Here is an 11,386-nt window from a genome sequence, read left to right as displayed (position 1 = left end):
CTATAGGATTTATTATATAGCAGTGTCTTAAAAATGTCGCTAAAGCATTTTTCCTCTTGCGTTTTAGCAATGTTTTTAAAACTTTCATAAAACCTACTCATTAGATTTTTTTTTTTTTGTTTCATTTTAAAAATACTATATAAACCTGCTTAAAATTCAACAATAACTAACATAAGATTGTAATAGATCAAATAGACATATTGATCATCAATATTCCACAATAACAAATGTCCAAACTAACACATTAACCATAGATTCAAATATATATATATATATATATATATATATATATATATTTAATACCAATACATACATAACATGTGTCTAAAGTATCTTCTTGAATTTAACAAAACACTTGTCTAACTATATAAAAACAACCACCCAAACTTTGACAATATTATAAACAAAGTAAAATACTTCCAAAATAAATGCGATTGTTCAAAAAACTATGTAATGGCCCATGGAGTCCTTAAAACATTGCATTTACCGCGAGAAGCTAGTTTCTTGATAGGATGAAGTCTGCGATCTATAAGGAGTTGGAGATTGTTGATCTAAACTAAAACCACCTTGAATACAAATTAAGAGTATCTAATAAGTTCATAAATAAATCATTTTGAGTAACACAATAATAGTAGCTATAATAAAAAGTTTAAACTCTAAATACATTCTTAAAACATTTAAATTTAATACCCTACTAGCTTCTAAAGAATGATTTCTACCTTCAAGAACTAAAATAAAACAAAATATGATCAATAACCATTTCTATTCATATCTTCATTGACACAAATAGACTAAGTCTTTAAGCTCTTAAGAAATAAGCAACAACCATGGAAATATGATTACACAAAAACTTAATTATAGTACACAACAACTTCATAACCACTTATGGCCCGTTTGGTACCACAACTTAAAAAATAATTTTCAAGTTTTAAACAACATTACACGTATTTTCACACTTTTTCATCCACACGTATTTCTAAAAAATACAAACAACATTACTAGAACAACATTACCAAATGGGCCCTTAGTTTCATAAACATGCAAATAAGATTACTTGAACTCAGGTCTAAAAGACAAGTCAATCAAATCTTGACACATGGCAAGGCTACAAAAATGCCACCAACAAATATCCTCTTTTCTTCTTTTATTTTCTCTCTCACTTAGTACAAATTGGGAAAAATAGAGGCTTCATAAACAAACAATGATATATAGGCAGTGTCATGAGGCGGCAAACAATTTAATAGGTCACTCATCCATCATTTCAGTGCACCTTTTCCTGTTGCCCACATCGATGATGTCGCTTTAAGCCTAGGTAACCTCACAGCAAAATTTCCCTTATGCCTAAATTTTAGGGGCTTTTGTCTTTCCTTAATGAAATTAATTTGAATTTTGGTTCAAATTTTAGTTAAAATTTTGGTTAATATGCTGTGAATTTCAAATTAACCAATCATAACAGGTGCTCTATTAAGCAATATGAAGTGCCCTTGCATAACTTCCTGAAGTATTTCCTTTGTTTGAACATAAACATTTATCTATTACATTTTTAGTGGTTGGTGGATGGGTTTGATTTTTAAAATGAAACGTATTAGAATGACAATTAATCCAAAAATTGTGTGTAATTTGTACATTTGCTTAATTTTAAAGTTCAAATGATCTGAAATTTAAAATTTAAACACTTATAGCTTCAATAGTCATTAATCTCTAATTGTCATTATATTTTGTATGAATCCATGATAAAATAAGAAGATAATGTAATCTTATAAATAAATAAAAAACCATTTTCAATAAAAAATTATGAAGTAATATAATATTGATGAAAACTATTTTATGCACAACTTTAATCCAAAACATAGAATTATATATCAATAAGAGATTAATTGTAACCCCTTAATAGAAATTTATATGGTCCATTGCTAAATTTTTGGTTAAGTTTAAGCTGTGAAAGAGACTTTAGAATCTTTAAATTGTGGATTTAAGATATGATAAAATTTGAGAAAGTTTATAGATAAAAAAAAAAAAAAAAAAAAAATTGACATGGTTAATGTAAGTGCACAATTGCACCTGGCCCCAAGAACAGTTATAGGCCCAGGCCCAATGAGCCTTAAACAATATGAATTTGTAGAGTGTGGGCTTGAAACCCAGGTTAGAAGTATTTGAGGATTAAATGGCAAGCCAAAGATTATAAACACTTAGAAACAACAAAGAATACTATAAGTCAATTTGCTCGGACATAAGCCGAGAACTGTTCTTATATTATTTCTCTCTCTTTTTCTCTTTCCCTTAGGTTACAAAGAGAGTCCTCCCCTTTACTGTCTTAGATTGCTCCTTAAATACTACTCTTTTGAATAATCTGTACACGTGTTGCCTCACCTCCCCTTTAGCCTAGATATTTCTTTTCTCAGTGCCTTTGAATAGTAACCAGAAGTTTCCCTTCCACTGTTCAGGTGTCACTTCCCCATCAATGCGGCCAGGGCGGTAGGTGCAAGGTCTTTAATGTGGAGGTGACAGCCTTAATCTTCGGTGTTTCTATCACATCGGTGCTTCCAGGACATTCAAGGGTCTACCCCTCTTATCCACTGGTTTTAACCATGTCATTGCCTAACGTTTATCATGAAGTCCCAGGTTCTCTGGTGTCCGTCCGAAGAAAAATTCACCCTCGGCTGGATCCTCGGATCCTAGGCGTATGGGCCGACCCGTGGTACTAACAAGTTCTAAATTCAAGAGTAGGTCGGCCTTCTTTGGCACGGCCCAAAGGCCCATATCTCCATCAGGGTGCTTTTACTCCCCACAGTTAATATAACAAGTTATTTTGAATGGAAGATATAGGATATAACAAATTATTAGTAGTAGATAAAAAAAATTGATATTAATGATGGGCTAATTGGCTTAGAAAATAACCAGCACAAGCTTGACACTTCTACATCAATAAGTGTCAAAAACTTTGAGGTTATGTTAACGGGTGTTCTTAGAGTAATGATTAATAATTCATTTTAGGAAAGTTTTGACACTACTTTTATGGGAAATGGAAAAAGCTATTAAAATATAAATTACTTTTTTTTTCTCATAAAAACTTTATTTAAATGAATTGTTAATTATTGCTCTAAAAGCATTTGTTAGCATTTCTGGCATATAAGTGTATATTCTCTTATCTCGTTCATTCTCCTTACATGCCTGTGTTATGTGTGTGCGTCGATCAAATAAAAAAATCAAAACGTTATGTAGTACACGAAATTTACTTGTGATTGTTAATCAAACCAATAACTATAAGTTTAAAAAACTTTTAAGAATTTTAAATTTAAATTTCTTGCGGATGGAACACGCAAAGATATATTCCAATGTCATTAATGGCTCATTGCGAAGTTGTTGAAACTTTGTTTTTGAGATAAAAGAAAAGTTGGTGAAACTACTTTATTATTTATTTATTTTTTTTTTTTTTTTTGAGAATGAAAAGTTGTTGAAACTTGAAAGGCCACTCAGTCATGTAGTCATATGCCATAATTGGGGAAAAAGTTAATGCATTATTAGGCCTCTATTTTTCATTGCAAGCAAACTCCAATTACTGTGAGGAAAACGTCTTCGCACAATAAAGGTAGACATGGCAAATCCAGCCGGTTGTGTTCGGGTTTGACTCGGATCAATTAGGTTGCGGGTCAACTTGACCCATATTTTTTACATGAATTTTTTTTTTTAATAAAGAAAATAACATTTATTTGCTATTAAGAAAGTCTTGCAACAAATTACTTTATGTAAAATGCTTTACTTTGAATTTACCATTTATATCAAGAATGAACTCAGTTAAACTTATTAATACTTATTCAATAATTTTAAAATCATACGAATCCTAACATTGCTATCTAAAACAAAATAATAGAAAGATAAGTAAAATAAATACATGAGTTTTATTTTTACACAATATCAACATCCCAAAATATAAAACAAAATTACAAATGACTTATTGGATAACTTATTTGACAAAGAATAAAAATATATAAGAAACTTACAATCTTGAAAATTAATTTTATAATGCATTATCAATTGTGATTGGCACTCTATTTCAATTTGAGATATACATTGAAGTTTGATTGATTACTTATTTATATATGGTCTCTTTTATGAATATCATATTATTGTTAAGTAATGCACACTTTAGGAAATATCATAATTTATACTGAAAAGCTATTTATTTTGGACATAAATTGTTAAAAAATAGGTCTAAGCATTTATAATTTATGCTAATTTAATACTTTAGCTTCACTATTTTCATACTTGTAAATGTTTTTCACACATATCTACAATTTTAAACCAATATTTTTAACTCTATTGTGACTAGATTTTCTTGGCATGTACTTTGCTATTTGATATCTAAAAATCTTTACTCATTACAGAATGCTCAACTATTCATCTTTCAATTAATTTGCATTCAGTTATGTAAATATCTCAATTGTTTCCTTAAAGTTCACAACAAACAATTAAACTAATATTGTCTTAATTTTATTATTTTTGTTGCTAAAAAAAAGTTTTAAAAAATGGTTCGGGTTGACCTACAAAAAACGAGTCGAGTCACGGGTCAACCTGTTTTGTTTCGGGTTAAAAAATTGGGTTTAAAACGGGTATTTTTCGGGTCGGATCAGGCCAGGTCAAAAAATTCTTACTCATTTTGCCATGTCTAAATAAAGATTAAAAAGTGGCCTATACGCCTAAAAAGGTAAAAACGTTGCATCAAACCCTAGGAAGAATTACACTTGGTAGCGTTGGGTTAATAAGAATTAAGGGGATAATTCAAAAATCTTTACAGTTTTCTAAATTAAAATTGCTCTTTTTGAATTTGATAATGAGAAATAGAAAATCATGGGATATTCTCAAATCCCATAATTTAACTCAACATGATTTGATCTAACTCAAAATTAGCCAAACGTGTGTATAGAAAAATATCTTTAAGTAGTAATTTTATAAAAAAAAATTATTGTATACTAGTGAGGAACAAAGTTTTTCTCCAAATTAGTTTGGAGAGAAATTCTACAAACTCCTCGTGTATTTCTATGTTGAGTGTGAATTTTGAAAATCTAACTGTTAGATTGCATGTTCTTATTATATTCTTCATGCATGTAAAATTTCAAAAAGATCAAAGATCAATTTCTATCTCTCAAACAAATGTTAAAATATCAAATTTTTATGGTATAAATTGTGTATAAAAAATAAGTTTGTTGATCGAATAGTAAATAATATCCAATTTGGGCGAAATTCAATATGCATGTTAAAAACATAAGGAACATTAAATTCAATAGTTAAATTTTCAAAATTCACACAAAAAAGAAAGATATATGAGGAGTTTGTACAGTTTCTCTACAAACTAATTTGGAGAGAAACTTTGTTCACTAGTGAGTATACTACTCTTTTTCTCTCATATAAGGTGGGCTCATCCTTATAAATATTGTTAGATAGTGAGACAACAAAACATTTTCACAAGATATTCATGTTCTTATGTTAAAAGCATCCTATCTCTATAAAGGGTCATGCTAATAAGCACTCTTAAGACAATAGTTAAAATTCATTTTAAAAAAGTTTTGACACCACTTTTATGAAAAATGAAAAAAGTCGTCAAAACATTAGTTGATTTTTTTTTCTCATTAAAACTTCTTTAAATGGATTGTTAATCATTACTTTAAGAGCATCCATTAGCATTTTTCATCTATAAATGGTCATGTTAACGGATTCTCTTAAGGTAATTGTTAATAAAACATAATAGGAAAGTTTTAACATTACTTTCATAAGAAATATAAAAAACTGTCAACAACATTTATTATTTTATCACTTTCTCAAAAAAATATTTTTGAAAATAGCTCCTAAACTAATATTCAAACTATTGGTTAACATTTACCATATGTAAAATAAGTACGGACAAAGTTTGGTAAGAAAATGACACATTTTCTGTTTTCAGTTATTCTTGTCACCAACCAACCCAACTACGACTTACTGTTTCTAGTCCATTATGTCACGAAAACCCACTCGGTGGTCGGTTACTTTTCTGACTAAACTAAAAATCCCTTGTGAAAAGTGATTTCACATTATCACAAACTCCTAGCAAGATAAAAAGCATGCTTTTAGATTACCCACACCATGCTACTCTTATCTTATGTCCCAGTAGCATTAAACGATGATTTGGACCTATTAAGGACAATGGAAATCTGACCTGACTTGAACTTAATATTTAAGCAAAAATATTCTTAAATAGATTTTCACTCCATTTTGATTAGAGAGGTATTACATTTACAATATTTTTACAATAAATTATAGGTGGTTAATTGTTATTAGTTCAAATTTGAACCTAACATTAAGATTTTTTTTTTTTCATCAACAATAATAGCCAGTAACAACTTGTCCACTTAAAATTTGTTGTAAAAATATTATGAAAATGCTGTGACCATATTATTTCTCTTTTTATTAAATCACTCCAATAAACTTTGCCAAATAATTAAGCCTTATTCTTAAAAACTTTAAATATTACACAAATTCAAAATAGAAACTTTCCAATGACATTTGAAGAAATAATATATAATGCGTCATATAAGATTTTTTCGACACTTGTAATACCATGCACTGTATCACCCTAAGTGTTTTCCCATGCTCGTGACAAACTGAGCGTATGAACTTTTAGGTTTTGTTTTTTGTTTTGTTTTTTGTTTTTTGGTTTTAGGAAAGAAAGAAAGAAATGTACGAACTTTTCCACCTCTACCACCGTACTGCCACATTTGCATTTTAAACGAAGACTTAGGCCTATGAACAGGGATCCACTGCCTGGTACTTGAACTACACCAGAAAGCACAAAACTTGTTGATTTTTATTTGCAAGTATCTATTACATGAAAAAAAATCTTATATGAGTCTGGTGTATAAGCTATCCATCTCACTAACAAGTGGGCCCCATAAGTGTGGGGTCCAACTATCAAGGAGAGAGGTGTCGCATGAGATACTCTCTCTTATAACACAAACTTGCACATATAATACAAATAATTTATAAAAATTAGTGAAATTGTGACTTCAAGTTAAGATTATGACTTATGACTTCTTTCTCTTATTTTTAGAAAGCATGTGTATTAATGTGTTCATTAAAGATGTGCACTTGACTTTTTTATTTTATTTTATTTTATGGAAAAGTTAATAGATGTCTTAAGGTTAATGGTTTAGGTTATATTATTAAAAAATAATTTTATGGAAAAAAAAGTAATTAGTTTTTTATGATTTTTTATATTTCTAATAGAAGTAGTTACAAAACTTTCTTAGTTTATTAACAACTATCTTAGGATTTTTTTTTTTTTTTTATAAAAATAATCAAATCTCTTAAACAATTTCATTAGTTAGCTAAGGTTTGGAACTACTTTGGTATTTAACAAATCGAGTTTGTTGGACTCGATTTTGCTCTTTAAAATTGCACTTGGAAATCGAGTGTTTCATACTCGAGCTTCATATTCGAGTGTCTCACACTCGAGTTCTAAGTGCAATTTCAAAGAGCAAATTAAAGTCTAATACACTCAATTTGTTAGATACCAAAATAGTTTCAAACTTTGGTTAACTAATAAAATAGTTTAGCTTTTATAGTTATTTTTTTTTAAAAAATCCATTACCTTATCCTTTAACTTAACTGTTTTATTTTTTTTATTTTTTTACCGATTCAATCTTTGGACGCTAAACAAATCTTTGAATGTCACTAAAATGATTTGAAATGAAGGATTAGACACCTCCGTAGGTCTTTGAATTTCACTGATCACCCTTTAATTTACAGTTGTTATACTCGAAACTGTATTGGTTGGAGAGGGGTCGCAGTTGCTGATTTTATTGCTCCATTCAAGACACAGACAGTTCCTGTGCAATGCAAAAAGTCCAGTGCATACTATAAGTAGCTAAGTTTCATGCTTGAACTTTTCATATCACACCAAGTAACCTTTACTTTCAGATAGAAACTTGGATTTATTTGTATCAGAAATGGGGGAAGAAACAAAAGGGTCTGATCAGAATAAGGTGATGCTGGTAATAGATGAAAACGAGTATAGCTACTATGCACTCATGTGGATGCTCGAAAATCTCAAAGAATCAGTCACAAAATCGAATCTTGTCATCTTCGCAGCACAGCCTCTTCCAAACTATACTAATGTATTTGCTGCACCACTGGGTTTTGCTCGCATGTATTCTCCTATGTCAACCAGTTACGTTTCCTTACTCTACCTCTAATTCTCTTGTTCTTTATTTTCTGATTGTTATGCAAACTGAAGTTTTTTGTTTGTATAGTAAGAGCAACTATATATAGGCTCTAGAATAGAACTTCGATCGAATAGCTTCAAATTCTGAAAGGCGAATCATTAGAATTTTCATGTTGAAGTTTAATTCGGCGTACCTATGCACATTTTATTTTTCCATTATTTGGAAGGGAAACAAGTACCTCTGCTCAGCTGCGCTATACAAAGTTCTTCATTTTTTTCCCTCTTTATTTTTTGGATGTGTTCAACAAGAACAATAACAAAAACTATCATTGGAAGTTGCTGATAAAAACTATGATTTTTGAGTTCTTCTCCAAAAATCAAGCTTAACCTTGAGGAGAAGGATGGGGTAAAGGGGTTAGGAGTTCTGAATGTTGTTGGAGTATCTGGAACTTGGCTGAGAATTCTGTCAGAAATACATCTGTTGGGATAGGAGCATTACTTTCTATTTACAAGTTGCAACATTTCTGCTTTACAGCTCCTGCTTTGATTGAGTCTATCCAAGAGCGAAATAAGAAGGTTTCACTAGGCCTCCTGGAGAAAGCTAAGAGTATCTGTGCTAGTCGAGGGGTATGGATTCAGTAACTTGGTTTCTTGAGATTTGCATCTTCATGATACTAATCACTTTGTTATTTTCTTTAGATTAAGCTGTAGCCAAGTTGGTGGAGTTCTTCACACAAGTTTTTGATCGTCCATCATACTTGGCTCTAGTCCTCATTGACATTGTGTTGCCTCTGTAACTTTGATATTTGGGGGCGGAAGTTTTTGTGTTGCTTGAATTACCTTTTAGTTGCAAGCAACTAGGACCATTCTTTTTGGAGCACCAGTCTTCTGGTACCTCCAAGAGTGTTTGAGGCAACATTAGCAAAGGCAGCCCCTATATGCCTTTCCTTTTGTACTAAACTAGGCGCATAAGCTCAATTTTATCCACTTGTTTTCTGTATAGCTAACATTAATATTTGTCTCTATAGATAAATGTGGAAACATTTACAGAGGCAGGGGATCCTAAAGAAACCATAAGTGATGCAGTCCAAAAGTACAAAATCAAACTACTTGTTATGGGTAGCCATGCCAATAGAACCATTAAGAGGTTAGTAGCTTCTTGGGAGTTCTTAATACATTCAGGTAATATGGTTTAACAATATGTTGTAGCCAAGAGTTTCAAAAGTACCTCTAAAATCAGAACCTCGCTGATTTTCATGACCTGCCTTTGATCTTAGACTAACAATACATATTATCCTTGAAGTAAGTTATCCGATTCCAAATTCTCTTTTTTTCCCCCCACAAAATAAAAAAGAAATTGTCATTGCACATATTACCATTATATGAGAAGACATATCCATGCTTGTCTAACTCGCTAGTGTGAAATATGTTGCTTAATCTTGTCTTTTCATTTGAATAACTTTTTGAGTTAAAAATAGGGAAAATTATGGTTGCGTTCTGTTCTTATAAATATGTTTTTTAAATTCTGTGATCAATTCATTTCTTCTGATATCTGAGTAGTAAAATAAATTTGTTGATACAGGGCATTTCAGGGGAGTTTGAGCAACTATTTCATAAATAACGCCAAGTGTCCTGTTCTTGTAGTGAAGAATCCAGAATAACAGATACAAGGAGGAATCAGTTATTTGTTAATGGCATGGAATCTTGAGGTACTGTAAGTTTGTTTAGCTTATTAAAGCAGTTCATATTGTAAGTTATGTCATGCAGCTACACCAGATATTGCAAATTATATAAAATGATGATTTGCAGCCCGACAGGTTGATAAATGCTTGTAATATATATGCTCAGTATTGGCTATCAACTTTCTCTATGTTCTTGAATGTAATGAATGAAATATAAGACTGATAGTCTCTTAAATTGAACATTTACCTTTACTATTCACTCTATTGGAATTTCAACTTAGGTAGGAAAATAACAAGGGGTGTCAGAACTCAGAAGAGCAAAATTTTGAGCATTAAAAGTGACCATCCACATATCTGGTCTATTGAAACAGGTTGGAGTAGAATTCACACATATCTGGTCTCCAAGAGGGAGCTTCACACACATATATACTTAGATTAGGCTAGAGTTGAATTCTATCTTCTATCAAAAAAGAAACAGGTTACCAATTAATGCCTGCAGTTACAACAATTATGAATATTTATATTTTTCCTTCTGATAATGAACTGTCACTTACACTTGTATGTCCAGTTGTCCACCCTCTCATAGAGGGGAAATTAAGGGGGGAAAATATGCATATCTGCAGCTCTCAATTAAGAAAATATATGAGTCGTTCAAAGGACAAAAAATCACAATAATTTCACAACATTCTTTTTTATTTTATTTTATAGGAATTCCACAACATTCTTAAATTACCAGAACACTTCATACTTAGGTCATTAAAAAAATTGCATGTATCATGGTTGGCCAGGTGTGAGGTGGTAGCTGGTAGGCTAATTTGGGAATGATGTGAATTGCTGTAAAATTTTATTGTGTCTGTGATTTTATTGAAATAAATACTGAATTAACAAGAAGAAAAGAATACCATCGTGGAAGTGATGTGGCCACAGTACAAAACTCACCACTTTCCGCCACTTTCATCCTTTTGTTCTTTTGAACTATGAAATGACAGTTCTTCTGTTCGGGGAGCACGAAGTGAAGTGGTGAGGGATTGAGGATAGGGTTGTGAAGCCACCATCAGGCATGTCAAAGAGAACTGTCATTTTCGTAACACGTAAAAATTTTCTTCCATTTCCCGTTTACACATATTACCAGCAAAAACAGGAGTAAAGGACTATAAATAATTAATATGATAAGCACGCCCGAGCTGAATTCATAATTCGGTAAAGGACTGCACGCATTAATCCTAGGCTCCTACTCCTAGCATAAAAAACCATGGGGGCAGTGGCATTGCTTTTACTCCACTATCAATGGTTTGGAAAATGCTCAGACCATAATTTTTGCCACAACTTGTTCACGTGGTCTACAAAAAACGGGTGTGGATTTGGGTTCAAGTGCAGGTACAGATGCAATGCAGCGACACGTCAATTTTTGAAAAAGTAAGACATGGATACAACGAGATACATTTATTAATTAATTGTTAAATGTATTTTTATTTGTATTTTTTGTTAAGCATTTTTTTTATATTATAGT

The 11,386-nt window shown here is 31.1% G+C and overlaps 1 protein-coding gene across 2 annotated transcripts; it reads left to right on the top strand.

The window, feature by feature from the left end:
- The first annotated feature begins 7,854 nt into the window (after positions 1 to 7,854).
- On the top strand, positions 7,855 to 10,359 carry LOC142608090 (uncharacterized). Of its 2 annotated transcripts, XM_075779796.1 has the most exons (5): positions 7,855 to 8,199; positions 8,730 to 8,821; positions 9,223 to 9,341; positions 9,777 to 9,903; positions 10,248 to 10,359. In XM_075779796.1, the coding sequence occupies exons 1-4, from the start codon at positions 7,980 to 7,982 to the stop codon at positions 9,853 to 9,855; spliced, it is 510 nt and encodes a 169-aa protein (XP_075635911.1). In that variant the 5' UTR covers positions 7,855 to 7,979; the 3' UTR covers positions 9,856 to 9,903; positions 10,248 to 10,359. The 2 variants fall into 2 exon arrangements, with proteins under 2 accessions (XP_075635911.1, XP_075635910.1); XM_075779795.1 differs by lacking the exon at positions 10,248 to 10,359 and having other exon boundaries at positions 9,777 to 10,123.
- Positions 10,360 to 11,386: the final 1,027 nt, after the last annotated feature.

Source organism: Castanea sativa, chromosome 8 (assembly GCF_040712315.1).
Source record: "Castanea sativa cultivar Marrone di Chiusa Pesio chromosome 8, ASM4071231v1".
Classification (NCBI taxonomy): Eukaryota; Viridiplantae; Streptophyta; class Magnoliopsida; order Fagales; family Fagaceae; genus Castanea; species Castanea sativa.
This window is presented reverse-complemented; position numbering and strand designations above follow the sequence as displayed.

Excerpts from the sequence above, each read along its gene's own strand:
- LOC142608090 (XM_075779796.1), top strand. The coding sequence starts at position 7,980 with ATGGGGGAAGAAACAAAAGGGTCTGATCAGAATAAGGTGATGCTGGTA. Across the intron at positions 8,200-8,729 it reads GTATTCTCCTATGTCAACCA|CTCCTGCTTTGATTGAGTCT; the intron begins GTTACGTTTCCT and ends TCTGCTTTACAG. Across the intron at positions 9,342-9,776 it reads GCCAATAGAACCATTAAGAG|GGCATTTCAGGGGAGTTTGA; the intron begins GTTAGTAGCTTC and ends TTGTTGATACAG.